Source organism: Hyaena hyaena, unplaced genomic scaffold (genome assembly GCF_003009895.1).
Source record: "Hyaena hyaena isolate Hyena2069 unplaced genomic scaffold, ASM300989v1 scaffold_218, whole genome shotgun sequence".
Classification (NCBI taxonomy): Eukaryota; Metazoa; Chordata; class Mammalia; order Carnivora; family Hyaenidae; genus Hyaena; species Hyaena hyaena.
In genome coordinates this window covers 833,598-852,301 of record NW_024080851.1, presented here as the reverse complement: position 1 = coordinate 852,301, position 18,704 = coordinate 833,598, and the positions used below count along the sequence as shown (strand labels likewise).

At 57.6% G+C, this 18,704-nt stretch overlaps 1 protein-coding gene across 4 annotated transcripts in view; it reads right to left on the bottom strand.

Annotated features, from left to right (window-relative positions):
* Positions 1–18,704, bottom strand: part of TNS3 (tensin 3) — a 197,954-nt gene that overhangs the window by 141,831 nt on the left and 37,419 nt on the right. For 3 of the 4 annotated variants that reach the window (XM_039242960.1, XM_039242962.1, XM_039242961.1), the window contains exons 2-3: positions 18,115–18,223; positions 10,081–10,118 (exon numbers count right to left, since the gene is read on the bottom strand). In XM_039242960.1, coding sequence (XP_039098891.1) covers positions 10,081–10,118; positions 18,115–18,223 — 147 coding nt within the window. Of the gene's footprint in view, positions 1–3,110; positions 3,283–10,080; positions 10,119–18,114; positions 18,224–18,704 lie in introns of those variants that run through there. The other variant, XM_039242963.1, reaches the window with a different exon arrangement.

Genomic DNA, 18,704 nt, shown 5'->3' with positions numbered 1-18,704 from the left:
CGTGGCCCCATCCTCCCCAAATGCTAACTGCACAGGCCACCTGCTCCCTCTCACGCCCTGAGCCAGGCTGGACAGACAGAGGCCCCAGCAGCAGAGTGCCCGCCACCAGGCCCGCGACAACACGGAATCTCGAAGCTGCTTCCCCCCTACCCCTCTCTGCGCAGACAGCAGCCTGGAGGGAGGAGGGCCGGGCTTCCCTTCAGGGTCAGAATCTCCAATATTCTCTTCATCTTTTATTGTTTCACAGCCTGATTCTTAGGTCGTGTTACTAATCGATAGAACACCAGATGTTTTTACGCACTACCCCCCTCAATGATGTAAGATGGAGGGGAAAAATACAAGTTCAACTGTGTTTACACATGTCGTTACCGTTGATTCTAAACGGGGGGGACAGCGTGACAAGAGGGAGAGCCCCTCTCCACGGGTCAGTTGGCTGGGCAGCCAGAGGAAAGTCCCACAGACCCGGCACCTGAATCAGACATCTGCTCCCTCCGGTCCTGGAGGCTGCAAGTCCACGATCAGGCGTGGCAGGGCCGGACGCCTCAGCTGACCGTACCCCCACCCCGGCATGCTCATGGCCCTCTGCTCCCCGTGTCCACACAGTGGTCCCTGTGTGTGAGGGGGGGCCTGACCCCCTTTTCATATAAGGTCACCGGTCCTGTGGGATCACTCCAGCCACGTCACTGAAACTCTATCACCTTGTTCGAGGACCCGTCTCCAGATAGTCACATTCTGAGGGGCCGGGGCGGGGCTTCGACATGTGGATTTGGGGGCGGGGGCACACTGAGCCTGCAGCGCCCCCGACAAAGGTCTGACAGGGCCAGCAGAGAGCCACGGCCCAGACAGGACCTGCCCGCAAGCCCAGCAGAACACGGTCCCCCGGCAGGGCCCCGACGGCTGCCACGTGGGCAGGTGACTTGGCTCCTCGCCCGGCTTTGCCTGGAACTGCTCCTCTGGGCGGGGGCGGGAGGCCCGGGAAGAGATTTCCAGAGTCCTCTGAACCAGGACAGCGGCAATGCAAAGGGATGGGCCTACCGAGCACAGATGGAATCAAAACAATAAAATGCTGCTCGGCATTCATCTGATTACCAACATATGTTAGAGATCCGACACCTCATGAGAGTCTATTTCGGGAACAGTGTCCCAGTCATACTTCTCAAGGAGGTGGGGAAAAGCCCCCCCGTGCCCACCGTAGGATGCTTGCTCAGTGACCAGCTCGCACTCCTGTCCTGAGTCTGCGTGGCCAGATCAGGGCAAGTGGGAGGCACTTTCCTGATGGTCTCACTTCCCAGGAGAGGCAGCTGGAGGCCTCAGAGGTGGAATGTCATGTGCAGGGCCCCAGGCAACTGGACAAGACTAGAAACAAGCCCTATAGACCCCCACTCCCCACCCCGGCGTCTCAACCAGATTCCCAAGTCCTCTCTTTCTGCAAAGAGAGAAAAAAAGATGGTATCTAATAGCTTAATAAGAAGCAATGGCTTGCTAAAGAACCAGAAGAAAATCTCATCAGTACAACTTCATCGCATAAAAGCAATTATATATTATATAATTTAAGAAGCTTTTAGGGGCGCCTGGGTGGCTCAGTTGGTTAAGTATCCAACTTCGGCTCAGGTCATGATCTCACCTTTCATGGGTTTGAGCCCTGTGTCAGGCTCTGTGCTGACAGCTCGGAGCCTGGAACCTGCTTCAGATTCTATGTTTCCCTCTGTGCCCCTCCCTCACTCATGCTCTGTCTCTCTCTGTCTCTCAAAAATGAATAAACATTAAAAAAAAAAAAGAAAAAGGAAGCTTTCAAAAACTGCTTTTCCTGTCTGGTCATTTGAAAGAGCAAGACCAACCCTGCCCAATTCCTGGACTTTTCCACAAGAAAGCTGCAGGTGTCAAATTCAAGCCATTCCTAACCAGCTTCATCCTGACCAGCCTGCAAGTACATCACAAGTGACCAAGAATTGATAATAATCACAGTACCGATGTCAGTAGATAATCTAAATTTTTAGTCCATTGTAAGAAACTGACAGCCACCCTTGTGGTAACACCTGTGCACTAATAGCAAAGCTTTCCTGTGGAGAGAGAAGCAGGTTGTGTCTTCCCCCTGGGGGCATCACCACACTTTGGAGGGCGACTCCGCTGCGCCCCCATCAGGAGGGAATGGGACAGAGCCCAGGAGAGAGGTGCAGAGCCAGGCAGGTCCACAAACACCATCTTTGCTGTGTCCCCACAGGGGGACTGGGGGCAAGCAGCTCTCAACTGTCCCCTTTCAAAGCGTAAGGCAGCGAGGACCCCACAGTCGACGCTGGACCAAGAAAGACATGCAGACTGTGACACCCCAGGTATCCACCTGCTTTGGGGGCAAAAGCCAGAGCCTCAGAGGGTGCAGGTGGGGGGAGAGGGGTCCCCAGCGGCACAGCAGGTGCCTGGGGCGTGGAGCACTGTCCCTGCTGCCTGTGTGGTCGCAGTCAGGCTGTACATTTAGGACACAAAGCTTTTCTAACCTTGCGCTTCAACTGTAAAGGACAGTTTTTTTTTAATTTTTTAATTTTTTTTTTTTTCTAGGAGAGAGAGAGAGAGACAGCATGAGCAGGGGAGGGTCAGAGAGAGAGGGAGTCACAGACTGAAACAGGCTCCAGGCTCTGAGCTGGCAGTCAGCACAGAGCCCGACACAGGGCTCGAACCCACGAACCGCGAGATCATGACCTAAGCGAAAGTCGGACGCTTAACCGACTAAGCCACCCAGGCGCCCCAGGACAGTTTACTTTTTAAATATAATATACACATATTTCAAAGGCACAGAGTCGGGTAGATAGGACAGAAAAGTCCCTGGACTTTTGCCCAAGAGATGCACCCCCCCGCCCTCCCCATAACCCCGTCCTCCCCCTTGCCCTCTCCCAATGGCCTGATCAGCTCAAGTGGACTCTCCTCTCAACCACACAGTGGACAGATTAACCCCTCCTTCTACTCCCAGCAAGCCCCTCTCCCCCGCCATTGCCCCTCTTTCCCTTCACCAAGCCCCTCTCCTCCCCATACCTCTTTCCACCAATCCCCCCTCCCTCATCAAGCCCTTCCCCTTCCTCAAGCCCCTCCCCCACCAAGCCCCGCCCCCCACACTTTACACGAACAGCTGTGTGGTGGGAGGTCTTCGCAGACAGGATGACCGGGTAGGATGCCCTCCCTGGACGGGGCCATCCACAGCGACCCGGGAGACGGCTCCACTGCTCGCAAGGTGCACAGCGCCAGGAGAAAGTGCGCGCTGTGCCAGAGCCCGTCAGTACAAAGGGCGCGCTTTGGCTTTTCTTTAAGAGACCAGCCTGGGAAGGCCGGCCCGCCCTGTGGTATTTGCAGCACCTTCCTCCTCCTGGGGAGAGGAAGGAAGGGAAGGCACACACACACTTCGGTCTTCTGAGGAAGGAACCGCTACGCCCCACAGGGGGTGCTCAAGGGGACTTCCCCAAAACCACTCCATCCGCAGGGCCCACAAATAGCACAGTCAACAGTATGGTTTGTACCCAACTGCCCCGTGATCCAGGGAGGAGCGGCAACAGAAGGAAAAAATGACAAATTTGACAGCTTACAACTTGTCCTCAAATCTGACAAGAAAACATTTAAATCAGGCATCAGGCAGCTGCGATCTGAGTATCCAAATAGACCCTACTGGGTTCTCCGGTCAAAGCTAAACTGGAGTTCACGGTTACAAAGTCCAGCTGATCGCAGAAGCCGTCTGCAGCCGCGTCCGCGTCCGCCAAGGTCTGCCCGAAAATGCCAGACTTAATGCCCTGCTGCCCCTCCGTGTGCCCCACCCCCATTTCCCTGTGCAGCCTGGAACTTTCTGACTGGCTTCCCACCGCCAGGTCAATGCACCCCGCACACTTTTTAGGTCAAAAATAAGCCTCTAAAAGGACAAAAAGGCATTAAAGACTCTGGAATCAGAATTGTGATTTCGGAGCTGGTGTGAGCCATTCGGGCATCCCATCCTCTCTGCTTCCCCAAGAAGCAGAAGCCCGGGGTCCCCTCCTGCAAAGACTGAGGGGCAGGCCCGGCCCTGCGGAGGCAGAGGGGGCCCTGCGGGGTTCAAGCTGCAGGCCCAGAGGCACAGGAGCACGCTCTGCACGCGGTCCCCCGACGCCAGCGCCTGGGGCACCCCGTCCATCACTACTGCCAGCCGCAGATAGAATGGGCCGGGGAAGATGCCCAGAGAAAAAATCAGAGGACACAGTGTCCATGAATTCTAGCAGGTGCACCTGCAGCCGAGGGGCGGGACCGCGGGGCCCTGGGGGAAGAGGGTCCGTGAAGTCATAAGGGCGCCAGGAGCAGGCAGGCCAGGGAGGGCACAGTGGGAGTGGGCAGGGGAGGGCGCAGGGCCGCAGCGCAGCGGTGGGGCAGGGGGGGCAGGCAGGGGAGGGCGCAGGGCCGCAGCGCAGCGGTGGTGGTGGGGCGACCCCCGACGAGCCGGGGAGAGCGGCTGGCGGCACAACGGGCCATGGACCACAGCTTCTGAGCAGTTCCTAAAAGCATATGCAGGTCTGTAAAAGGCGGTAGCGGGTCTGGAAAAGGAAACCACGGCAGGGCGTTAGCTCACAGGGACTGTGAATGCAGGACGAAGAACTGGGTCTTCTAGAAAGCAGCCAGGGCCGTAGACTCGGACGAGCGGCAAGGCGCCATGGAGAGTCTGGAGAGCGGTCTGTGGAGGTCCCCTCACCTTTGTATGGGGGACGCAGGTGACAAGCAGGCCACCAGGAGCATGTGGGAGGCAAACGTGGCAGCGTCAGCCGGTGCGAGCTGATCCTCCCCACAGGAGGGGCTTACTTCCAGCCGGGGGTCAGCAGGGCAGACACCCGCATGTGCGCGCCACTGAGCAGGGCAGGGCAGAGAGTCCAGAGACACAGAGGGTTACCTGTCCTCACGCAGGTAAACGAATGGTGCCCCTCCGAGAGCAGACAGGCGACAAATTCCATGGACACCCGGCACAGGCACACACCGGCGGAAGGGCCACACGGGAGTGGGGGCTGCTCCTGCTAGGCAGACAGTCGTGCAAAGTCACAGGGGACCCAGGACCAGCAGGTGGTGGCACCTGAGTGTCCTGCTCCTCCATGGGCAGGGGACGCATAAGTCCTCCCTGGGGAGGAGCCATGGCTGTGGCCCTCGGGTACTAACCCAGGATGCTGGGAGAAGCAGGGAGAGGGGGGCCAGCCAAGTGGGGGGCTGGGGAGGGGGCAGGGAAATGTCACAGAGCCGGCCAGCACCAAGGCAACCCCACAGGGATGAACACTCTGCTCCAATGCTGCTGGCCGGATGGAACCGCGTTCAGATTGGGCCCATGCTGCGTGAGAGGCACACGGTGAGCCAAGAAAACGGGATTGGTCTGCTTGAAGGAGAAGATCTCATTCTCGGGAAGAGACCTCAGAAAACACCATACTTTAGCCTCGGGTCAACAGTTAAGGAACAAAATGCATATGATCTGTGCTGTTCACACAGCAGTCGACATGCCGGGAGACGGCTGACCTAGGACAATAATGACCGTGACTGCAGAGAGTATGATCTCCAGTAACTGCAGCTACAGGGAAATACACCTGCTTCTGGGACGCGGGACGCAGATGACCCCGGTATGCAAGTTCAAGGTGGAGACCCTCCCTCCAGAAGGCCCGTGGGGTGGCACTCACTCTAGCCGCTGAACCCGGTTCTGGGAACCGCTCACAGAAGGTGCCTATGTTCTGATTTCATGATGAAAGAGCCCACGGCTGGAGCTACAGCTTCCACGGGGCGTTGTCAAGCTCAGACCCAGGTGTCCTTGGTCCTCTCTCTGTGGGCCCCACGGTTTCACTGGCTGCTTCTGTCAGCTACACATGGAAAACCCTATTTTCCACTTCTGTTCTCCCAGACGGAGGGCAGGCGTGAGGACAGTTGCATGAACCAGTGAATCCGGTCACTGACATTTAAAGAGAAGGAAAGTCTTCACCAAGCGCTCCTTCTAGGTTTTGTCCACACTTGAGGGCCACGTGCCCCCCGCAGCCTGTCAAACGGTGATGTCACACCATTACCGTGCCATTCCTTCCGTTCCCCCGACGTCCCACTGATGCAGGGGACACAGGACACTGGCTACTCTGTCATGCGGGCCTCTGCTCAAGGGGTCTCTAAGACGCTCAGGCCAAATGTGACAGGGCAGGAAGGGCTGTGCTCCGAGGAACCTTCCAGAATGTCCACATTTAAACAGCTGCAGCTCTGCGCCTGGCCACACCACGCGCACACACCCATGCTTTTGTGATTAATGGAAGCTAAAGAAACAGCCTCTCGTGGAGCGGACCTCAGAGCCTGAGCCAAGCCCTGCAAGGAAAACCAGTGACCATGGCAGAAGCAGGCACCTCATGACACGTTAGTGCCAGCGCTCCTGGGATTCATCAAAAATCCAGTCGTCCCCGTTAGGCCTGGAGCCCCGCCACCAGCAGAGTCCCGGAGACATGTCCCCAGCCCCGCTGGCACTTCCAAAGGAAGTCAGAGAAACTGAGCAACAACCAGAACCCTGGGCTCACACGGGGAGGACAGACCCAAGCAAAGCCCTTGGGGAGAGGCGGTAGGGGGTGGGGGGGGGAGGGGGAGACTGGTGGGTCAAGAGCCCACAGGCATCCTCCTGGGACAGAAGCAGGCACCACAGGGTCAGGCCTGGAGCCTTGCGCTGGAAGCAGAAGAGCGCAGGCTGGCAGGGGGAGGGGGTAAGGCCCCAGATGCACGGCCGACCCGGGAAGAATACATGGACGGCAAAAACCTGAACCCTGAAACCTGACACCCCTGACTGCTGGGACGCGGCAGCCGGTGACAAGTTTGCTGGTCCGATGCAGGGAGCACACACCAGGGACGCAGCGGAGATCGGGACTGCTTGCAGACAAAGGGGACGCGGCAGGCATAAGTTCATGGTCACGACGCCTCACTCACAGCAGTGGACACCTGGTGACCCCAGGGACAGACAGGACAGTGGTTTCTGAGGACATCGTGGGTTCTGGGCCTCGTGGTGGCTCCTGCACAGACCACAGCTGGAACGCGGGCATCACCCACACGTGAGGCCAGCAGAGGCAGGAGGCTGAGGGCCCTGCTGCCCGGGGCCCAGACGTGGTTCAGGGAGGGGGAGGCCCATCTGACCCTTCAGAGAGCGCAGCCACATGCCCATTACCAAGCTCAGCATCTGGCGGGGGTGGGGGGAGGCACCCAGCTTAGCAGGCACCTGACAGCCACACAAGGTGGGCCCTGTGGCGGCCCGCAGCCCCTCACCCCTCCTGCAGGGGGCTTCCACTCACCCAGGTGCAGTCCCGTACTTTACCTCCAGTAAGGAACATCCAGAAAGAGGAGAGGTGAGCTGGCCCTGTGGGGAGCACGCTCTGGAAGGGACAAAGGGGTCTGAGGACAGAGCCCTAGCTCCTGAGACACACAGCAGGGGGGACCCTGTACAAGGTGACTGCTCCGTACCTAGCCCCTTGGAAATGTTCAGCTCTGCCATCTCACGGGTCATCCCTACCTGGGGCCTCAGAAAGAGTACAGATTCCATACGTAATGCTCTGTGAACTGAGGGCACCTCTAGGAGCAGCTGCATCTGGTCCGGGCCAACGTGGAAAGGACGTGGAAGTCCCTCAAGTGGGAGGGACGCGATTTGTACCACCACAGTGCACCTGGCCACTCGCCAAGGCCCAGGGGAACCCCGCCTTCGCGACACTTGGGGGACATGGGGGGACCCCATCCCCGGCCTTTCTAATATAGCTCTTTCTCCTACTTCCTTATGCTTCTGCCAGGAAGCCAACCAGCGGTCAAGGGGAAACCACTCATGCCGACACAGCAAAGCACGGGGCCCCAGTGAATATGCACAGTCTCCCAGGGCGCAAAGTGTTTGCAATCCCAAACTTTCCATTATACATAGATTATGGGACTTCCCTAAAACCAAAATCATCAAATAATCAACAGCTAAGAGCTGTCCGGTCTCCACCCGGATTGCGGGACATATCGGTCACCTGTTTTACGCATGAACAAACTGTAGCCCCAGGGACTTGCTCCAGCGGACGAGAAGCCCCCACAGGGATCCCAGCCTGGGTCACTGCCCCCGTGTGCCCTCTGAGCTCAAGGCCTCCCCTAAGGGACCACACTGCCTGACTGCCAGGAAGCCAGTGACCCAAGTCCATCCGGCCTTCTTGATCCCAACGCAAGACTCGGCTTCTCTGCCGTGGCTCAGCCCGGTTTCTAGAAGATGGTTCTCTCCTTGGTGACACAGCACAGCGGGGTTTACCGAGGGGGTCACGAAGGAACCCACAGTGCCTGCCTTCCCCAGGTCAGCGAGCAGTTGGACCTTATCCTAAACCACAACAACCCTGTCGTCGGTCAGGAAATCGAGCAAGCCCTGGGCACATTACATGCTCACATGCGGTAAGCAGGGGCCCACACTGTGTGGGAGAGCCACAGCTTGGCTCCTGGGAGACAGAACTGCACCCTCTCCACCCCGCGTATCCCCAGCGGTGGCTGGGAATGTATGGCCTCTTCCCGCCCGGCGGCCACGGCGTTATGGATTCGGGATAAGAAGGGGCGCTGTTATTCCCGGTGGCATTCTCCCCTGCCTTTCAAAGCGGAGTTATCGGAAAAAAACAAATTCGGATACATTTCCCCCTGCCCTGATCTACAGACAGAGAACACTTATCTACCTCTGAGCATACTGCCAATTACTGCGGCTAGAAATGCCATAATCGGTGAGAGCTAAGACTTCTGAAATAGTCTTTGAGCTGAAGAATTCAATCTCATTAGTAGCCGGCTCTGGGCCCCTTCAAGAAACGGTGCCAACAGGAGCGGGGCTCAATTCTTCGCTGCCAGGCAAGTGTGGCTGGGCCCACGAAACCGTCACAGACGGGGGCACACACAGGCACACACACAGCACACACCCGCACGCATGCGCCTGTACACATACATGCACATCCATACACATCCAGGCACACCTGCACATATACACAGACACACGCAAGCACATCTAGGCACACACATGCAGGTGCAAAGACATGCACACACATGCACATACATCCAGGTACATAAACATGCGTGCGCACACATGCACACACACGCAGGAGGACTCAGGACAGCCAGCACGGCTGTTTAAATGCACATCACGTGACAGCTCTGAGCAGTGGGGGGAAATGGGTTCAGAGAGGACAGGGTTGCCAGCCCGGGGGCTGAGCAGCCCTCTCCACTTCTCGTGTGCTCCAAATCCCCCAATCCGAAAAGTTTAAAAAGAAGTCATTTAGTCTCTCTTCCTTGGGGAAAAAAACACAGGGCCAGACTAGCCTGTACTTCTCCTACCTGTACATACATGTGTGTGTGTGCATATGAGGGCATGTGTCTGTGTGTGAAGAGTGTGACTGTGACCTGTGTGAATTGTGTGTGGCCCGTCCGTGTGTGTGTGTGTTCCCGCATGGGTGTGAAGTGTGCATGTGCGCATGTATGCATGTGGTGGGCCGGGTGGAGAGCCTGGCATCCCTGGCCTCCATGCGTAGAACGGGGCCCGAGAAGCTCGCCCCCAGCACCCAATCCTGCCCGGAGCTGCACCAGTTGGAACTTCTCAGCAACAGCCAACCCAGGAGGGACACGGCAGCCACAGAACCCCAAGGCTCTTTAAACCCCCATCTCCCGGGGCCTCCAGCCCAGGGGTCTGTGGGGCCTGAGAGGGGCTCCCACAACACAGGGCGGGCCAGCCAGAGCCTGTGCCCTAAACCCTTTCCCTACCCGCCCTTGAGCCCTGAAAAGCGGTGTGATGTAATCCTGAGAAAGAAGGGGTGGCCCGCTGGGCGGGAGGGCTGAGCCGTGTTCAGGGCCAGTTACTCCATTCTCGTCTGAAACCGAATTCTTGAGCTTTACTTTCTATAATTAGGAACACAGAACCCATGGCTCCAAGGCTTCCTCTGGAGACGAAAAGTATACGCGCTATCGAAGCATCTAGCAGCCCTTTCCCAAGGGTTTCACGCCTGTGGCCGCAGGCCAAGGCGTACGCCTTCTGCGCCTGCCCGCCGTCGGGCCAAGGCCACAGCGGGGTCACGGCCCCCCCAGGGGAGGAACACGGCCGGCGCTTACCTTTGCTTCACATTTCTTGTGGCACGGGTACTTGCAGGCTGCAAGAAAAAGAGAAAGAAGGCGTGTGGGTGGAGCGGGTTCTGCAGCAATAGGTCTCGCACCAGCAAACCCTCTGGACCCTCGGGGATCGGGGCCGAGGAGGGTCCGCCCCCGCCCCGCGGCCCCAAGATTCGGCCCACAGCTCGGCGCACATGGTGTCCAAGCACCCAGCTGGCGCCCTGCCGTGGGCAGCACTTCCAGACCAGGAGGACACCCGCCCTGAATCTGAGCCGCACGAGGCCTCCCGGGTGCGCGCAGGCGGATGCCAGCTTCTCCCGGCAGAGGGAGGGATGAGAAACTAGAACCTTCCCCCATCCGGAGCCAGAGCTGGCGCCTTTCACTTAGTGAGAAAGCCGCCAGCCGAGCGCAGCACTCCCCGAGCTTCCGGACGGCCTGGGAATGTGCCCTCAGAATAAATGCACGTCTGAATTCCTGCGGGGAACCCTTCGGCCAGGGCCATTGATGAGCGGAGAGACCTGTGTCAGTCTGGGGGCTCTCCCGACGGCGCAGACGGAGAGCCGGAACCAATGCGGATGTCACGGGCCCGCCCTCCGGAGGCCACCGGGCTGAGGGCAGGGGAGTGCCAGCGGCCCCCAGGAGCCTCGGGCACGCGGGCCCGGCCAGCGCCACATGCTGGGCAGAAACTGCGGGACAGGGAACCCCGTCGCGGGTTCTGGGGGGCAGCTGTGGGATGGAGGGAGGGACCTAATCGACGGCCAGGGCCGGTGACCTCTCTGGGCCTCCGTTCCCTCTCCTGGGGTCTCCCAGGGGACCCATTCAAAAGACAGCTTTGAGACGACAAACACAATGTCAATGTATACAAGTGTGCAGGGGTCCTGAGAGAATAAGGCCTCGGGTCAGGAGGCGGGCCCCAAATTCAGCTCAGTGTGTGGAAGCCCAGACCATCCTCCAACACACACACAGACACACACACACACACACCGTCGTCCCTCTCAGCCTCAGCTCCACGCAGGTCACCCCAAGTGCAAAGTAACAAGACAAAGTAACTTGGAGGCCAGCCCCGCCAGGACTGAACAGAACAGCCGGGGCCGTTATCTTCAGGAGATCTCTCTTCTGAATGGTCTTTCTCTGCCTCTGAGGTTCCTGAGATCATCCGCAAAGACAAATATTTACTCTCTGCGTCCTAACGGGTGTGCACGGGCACTGGGGGTTTCCTGATCGGAACGGATGTGCCTCTCGAAGCAACGGGGCCTCCACGCCAGATGAGGAAGGCAGACAGAAACACAGCCAGGGCCAGGAGGGCAGGGGAGGGGAGGCGAGGCAGAGGCCCCGGCCCCACACGCACGGAGCCGGGCAGGTGGCCCGCAGCCTGGGACTGGGACATGAGTCTCAAACTTCCAAGATGGCCCGAGGGCTCCGTGGGCACCTGCAGAGAGGCTCAGGTTGGGGAACCGAGGCCTGGCGCCCACAGCCAGCACCACCTCAGCAGCCACGTGAGGGAGACAGCCAGGAAGGGCCCCAGTTAGAGCCACAGGACTCCCAAACCCCTGTCCCACAGACGTGGGGAGAGAGGAGATGCTCCTGCCCTGAGTCGGCACTGGATTCTGGAGGAATCCGTCACACAGAGGCAGATAATTACACCACCGGCCAACTCAGCCCGGAAGGGGCTCTGTCAGCAGCACGGTGATGACGGTGTGACACATTCAGGGTGAGCCAGACAACTTGGCCACACGAGAGCCAGAGCCATGACAATCACAAAGGCCGACGAATCGGAGGGACATGGTACAAACCACCTGAGCACTAAGGTAAGGTGGACCATTGCTTCTAGAACGTACGTGGGCGAGCCCCGAAGTTTTACGGACAGCCCCTGGGGTGTCTTCAGGTGCACCTGAGGCCCCGCCCCATCCCAGACCTTCAGGACACCACCTCCACGCTCAGCCCTTGCCCCGTGCCGCTGTCTCTGCTAGAACTCCCCCTTCGCCCTCCCGCGCCCAGATGACTCGCTCCTTTCTCCCAGATTCTCTCCAAGGCAGTCACCGTCTGCACCCGGGAACCCTCCGTCACTCCTCCAGGGCCGGGCTGAGCCCCTCAGTGTGTCCCCAAAGTCCCCCACTGCTCAGCACTCCACAGTGGTCTCTGGTCCCTCGCCCTCCTCCAGACAAAGCTCATCCAGGACGGTGCCCTAGGTCGTATGTCACCAACGTCCTGTAACAGCAGCACGAACACGAGCAGAGGCAGCCGTGCCGACCCAACGGTTGCCATGGTAACACCTTCCATGGCACAGGCTGGTTGCACTTTCTCCACACGCCACGAAGGAGCCACGGACCCTCTGGGTGTTGCCTGCGTGTTTCTCTTCATGAGACCTCAGGTGCCCCCTGCTCTCGGTCCGGCAGGGCTGCACACAGGGGGGCACCCCCCACCTGACCACCAGGGACAGGGGGGCTGCGGAAAGCCCCAGAAGGTCCCCAACGAAATGCATCCCCACACACACGCCCCAGAGGATAAGAGGGACGCATTTACCCTGGCCGCCAGCCTCGCCCTAACCTCGTACCCTTCTCACAAGCCAGCAAGGCAGCTCCGGCTCTGTCGCTGTTTGCTCCTGGCTTTCCCGACATATAATTGACAAAATTGTATATGTTCAAAGTGTACATACAGCTTGATGACTTGACACAGGTCTGCATTGTGAGGCGTTTGCCACAACCACGTTAATTACCACGTCCAGCGCACTGCATATGTGTGTGTGAACATTTAAGATCTATTCTTGAAGCAGGGCGCCTGGGTGACTCAGTCAGTTGAGCGTCCGACTTCAGCTCAGGTCACGATCTTGTGGTTCGTGAGTTCTAGTCCCGCGTCAGGCTCTGTGCTGAAGACTCAGAGCCTGGAGCCTGCTTCCGATTCTGTGTTTCCCTCTCTCTCTGCCCCTGTCCTGCTGGCACTGTCTCTCTCTCAAAATAAACATTAAAAATCAATCAATCAATCTATCTATTCTGGCAGCAAACTTCAAGTATCCAATAAAGTACTGTTACTTACAGTTACCAAGCACTACGTGAAATCCCCAAAGTACTCATCTTAGCACTGAAAGTTCGTGCCCGCACTATGTGAAATCCCCAAAGTACTCATCTTACAACTGAAAGTTCGTGCCCGCACACCCACATCTTCCCATTTCTCCACACCCAGCCCTGAAAGCGCCATTCTGCTCCGTTTCCCTTGACTTTGAGGTGGTTTGGTTGTTGTTGGGTTTTTTTTTAATCCACATATAAGTGAAGCCATACAGTGTCTGTCTTTCCCTGACTTATTTCACTCAGCAGACTGTCCTCTGCCCCCCGCCCCTTTTGTCACAACTAGCAGGATCTCCCTTTTATATGGCTGAATGTTATTCTGTTGCTTCTACACCACGTTTTCTTTACCTATTCATCTATCAATGGACATGGAGACTGCTTCCATATCTGGCTATTGTGAATAACAGTTTTATGAGCAAGAGAGTACGGATATCTCTTTGAGCTAATGACTTCATTTCCTTCAGATTCCTGGATCATGTAAAATTCTAGGTTTAACTTTTAATTATTTTTTTTAACACTTTTTACTTATTTCTGAGAGACAGAGCATGAGCAGGGGAGGGTAAGAGAGAAAGGGAGACACAGAATCTGCAGCAGGCTCCAGGCTCTGAGCTGTCAGCACAGAGCCTGACACAAGGCTCGAACCCATAGACTGCGAGATCATGAACTGAGCCGAAGTTGGACGCTTACGGACGGAGCCATCCAGGCGTGTGAATTCCTTAACCATCCTACCTTTCGTACTCCAAGCCTTCAAGACCGTTGTTGGTCTGATTTTGTGGGGTGTTTATCTTGAGAAAGTTTTAAAGTATGGCTTGTTCATGCCTACCCATTATTTCATTCAGTCTCTGTGTTTGGTCATTATTTGAGACGCCTTCCCTCTCCGTCCGTGGCTGTAAGGATGTTCTGCATATTTTATTCTAATATTCATTCTGCAATTTCAGCTCTGATCCAGTTTCATGGCTGATGCATCTGAAATTCGTGCTATTTCTGTGAGGGAGCCAGCGGGTGAGTGAGCTGGTTTGCCCAGCAAGATGTATTGCGCGGTCCGTCCTTTTATCAACTGAGGTGGGATGACACCTCCATCAACCGTCATTCGTGGGTTCAAGCCCCGCATCGGGCTCCGTGCTGACAGCTCAGAGCCTGGAGCCTGCTTTGGATTCTGTGTCCCCCTCTCTCTCTGACCCTCCTCCGCTTGTGCTCTATCTCTGTCTCTGTCTCTCTCTCTCAAAAAGAAAACAGAAAAAAACATTTAAAAAGAGAGCGACAGAGAGAGCAAGTGGAGATCAATGCCACAGGGTGGTTGGGGGCCACGTTCAGCTCACCCCGTGGCGGTTGAGGGTCCGCGTGGGGCCTGTGTCTCCACCCCCGGGGGTCTGCACCCACACGCCGGGGCTCCCTGTCCAGGGAAAGGGCCCACAGAGCCCGGGGTGGGAATCCTGGCCCCGGCATCGTGCTGCCCCAGAACGGCTACTCCTCCAGACGTCGGTGGGCTCGGAGGTCCACACTTCCCAAAGGAGAGGTGGGCCCTTGCCTCTCTCAGCCTCAAGTGTTCTCGGGAACGGGTGAGGGGAACAGGTTAGAGGGGGCCAGGGCCCCAGCATGGGGACGCTTGCCCGGACACACGCACTGCTCGGCCACGCGGCTCTCTCGGCTGACCTGATGGTCCTGTCTGCCCCGTGTCCCGGGGTCGTAACACAGCATGGGGCACAGGGCAGGCACTGAGCGCACATACCAGCGATCAGCCACCTACCCCAAGCCTTCATCCATAATCACCTAGCACACTGTGGACTGGGATGGCTTCACAGACAGGACTCCGCCCTCAGACTGTGAGACCCTCACAGGCAGGACTCCACCCTCAGACTGTGAACCCCTCACACGCAGGACTCCTCCCTCAGACTGTGAGCCCCTCACACGCAGGACTCCTCCCTCAGGCTGTGAGCCCCTCACACGCAGGACTCCTCCCTCAGACTGTGAGCCCCTCACAGGCAGGACTCCTCCCTCAGACTGTGAGCCCCTCACACGCAGGACTCCTCCCTCAGACTGTGAGCCCCTCACACGCAGGACTCCTCCCTCAGACTGTGAGACCCCCACAGGCAGGACTCCTCCCTCAGACTGTGAGCCCCTCACACGCAGGACTCCTCCCTCAGACGGTGAGCCCCTCACACACAGGACTCCTCCCTCAGACGGTGAGCCCCTCACAGGCAGGACTCCGCCCTCAGACTGTGAGACCCCCCAGAAAACTGCCCTGGGGCATCCTGTCACTCTGGCAGGTGCTTAACACGCGTGTTGCTTACTGAAGGGGCAAAGTCATCATCAGACCCTCCTGACAAAATCCCCTCACTCCGCTTCCCTCTGGCCTCCCTGTTGCTCCCTCTCTCGGCCCTCATCTCCTCAGGCTCCTCCCCATAGTGCTCCTCTCCGCAGCCTTCCTGCATTGTCACTTTTCCAGCCCAGTCTGTCCTCCCCCACCCTCTAGGAGACCCCGACAAAGCCTTTCCAGCAACATCGCTGCCACGTGGCCCGACCCCACATCCCCCCGGGTCTGTCTTCCCCTCGGGGCGGCATCACCGAGCTCACATCGCTCAGGCCCGCTCAGAACCCCAACACCGAGGGAGTCCGCACCTTTACACTCCACTGGCGGATCTCACATGTGACCAGACCAGGCACGCGACAGCATTACCGGCGGAGACCGAACCCCTCAAACCGCCCGAGGGGAACTGGCGGGGCAGCAGGAAGCGGTCACCACACGGGAGTGCAGAGCGGGGCTCTGGGCGGCGTGAGGCCCCACCGACACCCTCACTCCCACCTCTGCCTGTCCCCGAGAAGTTCCAGAAACAGGGAGAAGATAGCCCCTGTGTGCAAGCATAACTGCTTCTGGAAAATGCAGCTTCTTCAGGGCACATGGGTGGCTCAGCTGGTTGAGCGTCCCTACCCTTGATTTCAACTCAGGTCATGATCTTATGGCTCGTGAGTTCAAGCCCCGCAACAGACTCTGAACTGAGAGCACAGAGCCCGTGTGAGTCTCCCTCTGCCCCTCCCTGGCTCACCCTCTCTCTCTTCTCTCAAAATCTATACATAAACTTTTTAAAAAACTAAGCGTTTTCTTCTAATCTAGCCACATATGAAACACGTGGTCAAGCAAGAGGTTAAAATGTGAAAATAAGGGATTTGAAAATCAAGAATGAGCCAGAAAAGGAAGAGTAAAAATACGAGCCTGAGCCACAGAATATACCCCCACCCTTCTCCACCAGTGCCACCAGCGCCACCAGCACCACCATGAACACCGTCCCAATTGCCATGATCACCAACGCCACCATCACCATCACCGCCACCACCAGCACCATCACAATCACCATTTTCACCCACGCCGTCATCCCCAGTCACCACCAGCACCATCACTAACACCACTGTACACTCTTCTGAGCCGGTCAACAAGCCTTGAGTTCCCCATGTCCTTCTCTGTTCCCCAGGGTCACTCTACAGGAAAACTCAAGCACAGACAGGGAGAACAGGAATCTCCACCGTTCACGCTCCCCTCCGGCACACCCACTGCTTCTCCAGAAATGAGCCAAAGAAAGGGCCTCCGGCACAACCTCGCGGAGCTAATGTGCGTGGCTGCTCAGAGGACACATGTGACAGGAGGGCCTTACCGTCTGCGGGCGCCAGGCACGCAGGGGCTCAACATGCAAACACAGGTGACATGTATAGATCACAGGACAGAAAATGACTCACGGTCTCTGTTCTCGGTCTCTAGTTTACTGAGAAAAGGAAGAGACCATAGAGATAAACTATGTTTTGGCAGGTGCGCCAAACAGAACCACAGAAAGGCCTGAGCTGCCAACCACTCACCCTGCCGGGCCCCGTCCACACCCGCAGTGATCCTGCTGGGCTCCCGACTCCGGCTTTGGGAGCAGCATGCTCCTATCCATCCCCCGACAGGTTTACCCTGTGGTCCATGAGGGCAGGGGAAAGGCCAGGTTCTCAGAATGCTGAAAATACCACAACTCTCATGTTTTTACCCCAATGAGATTGGTCTTTCCATGGGCCTTTATCCCCTGTCAATGTCATGGCCATGTCCGGAGCCATCAGAGTGGTCCCCAAACACAAGAGTATCAAATCCTGCAATGCAAGACCTCTCTGGCCCGGGGTACGGCTCACGGGGGGCCGGGTAAAGGGGGCCCCCCCAGGCCCTGTCACACAGGCCACCTCCGGGGTGAAGGGAGAGGGCCACGTGCCAGGAAAGAAGAGGTCTCGAGGTGTGGACTCCGAAACAGAGGTGCTGGGGGGCCGGACAGGGCGGGTACTGCTGGGAGCACCATCAGCAAGGACTGTGAGGAAGGGCTGCCTCCTCACCCCACGGCAGTGTGACCATCCTCCCCCTCCCTGTGATGCAGACCCACGACCCTCAGCCCGGACTCCAGGGCTCAAGGGAACCAAGACACGTTGCTGTCACAGACTGATTACCGTGCCAGTACGACAAACAGCAAACATACTGACTGCCTGGTGCTTAAGCATCAGATGGCAAAGCTGGTGGCATTATCTCCTGATGACAGTGGAACCTGACAGTGGGCTGATGGCCCGCTCGAAGCCCCAGCCCCGAGGTGCAGAACGCTCATTTGCAAACCCTGCTAAGGGGTCCGAGCCCACAACTGAACAACCAGTACCACAAACACCACGGGCCGGACGGAGGGCACTCATGCCCACGCTGTCACTACTGTCCCCAGTCCCACACCAGTAGCTCTGCTCCTTCTGGAAGAGTTCCTCCCAATCACGAAGCTGTGTAAATACGGCGGGTCCCTGTGCAGCATGGCTGGCGGGGGGCAGGGGGGCGGGTCAAACACAACCCAGGAAGGGGAATTCCGCAATTTCACTTTTGGAAACTCCCGAAAGAAGGCTGTCATTTTAGGGTTTTGTTTGTTTGTTTGCTTGCCAGACACATTTCGGTTTCACAGCAAGAGAATGAGAAACACAGACTCACCTCGGCATGAGATCCCTTGGCCGTCAATTACCTGCTTGCAAACCCCGCAGACCTTGGGTGTTTTGAAGACCGTGCTCTTAAAGCTGTGCAAACTCGGTAATTCTTCAGGCTGAAAGAGCAGAGGGAGAAACCGTCAGCTCCACAATTCCGAGTGTGCCTGCTCGCTCCCATCTCTTCCAGGAAATGAGGCATCTAAGCGGAGTTTGGGAAGAGCTAAAACAGGAACTTTCCCCGATACACAGAGGGGTACAAGAAGCCACCAGTCGGCGCTGGGATTCCCCGGGGGGAGCCTCAGGTACCCTGTCAGCATTCTTGATGCCAGAGCCCCGGATGGAAGCGCGCACCCACCCTGTTCCCAAATCCCCCGTCAATGGGCGATGAGTCAGGGGCGCAGCACTCAGTGCTGCTCAAGCAATCGAGTATTACCTCCCACACTGCGGGCGTACGACCACCTACTTCCCTGATGAGCTAACCCAGAGGCATTCCTGAGACCTCAACGCTTGCTCTTCTGGAAGAAACGCTAAGCCAGCAGCACCCCTATGTTCAGAGGAAGCCAGGTGACTGATAATCCCGGCCCCTTGGCTTCTCAG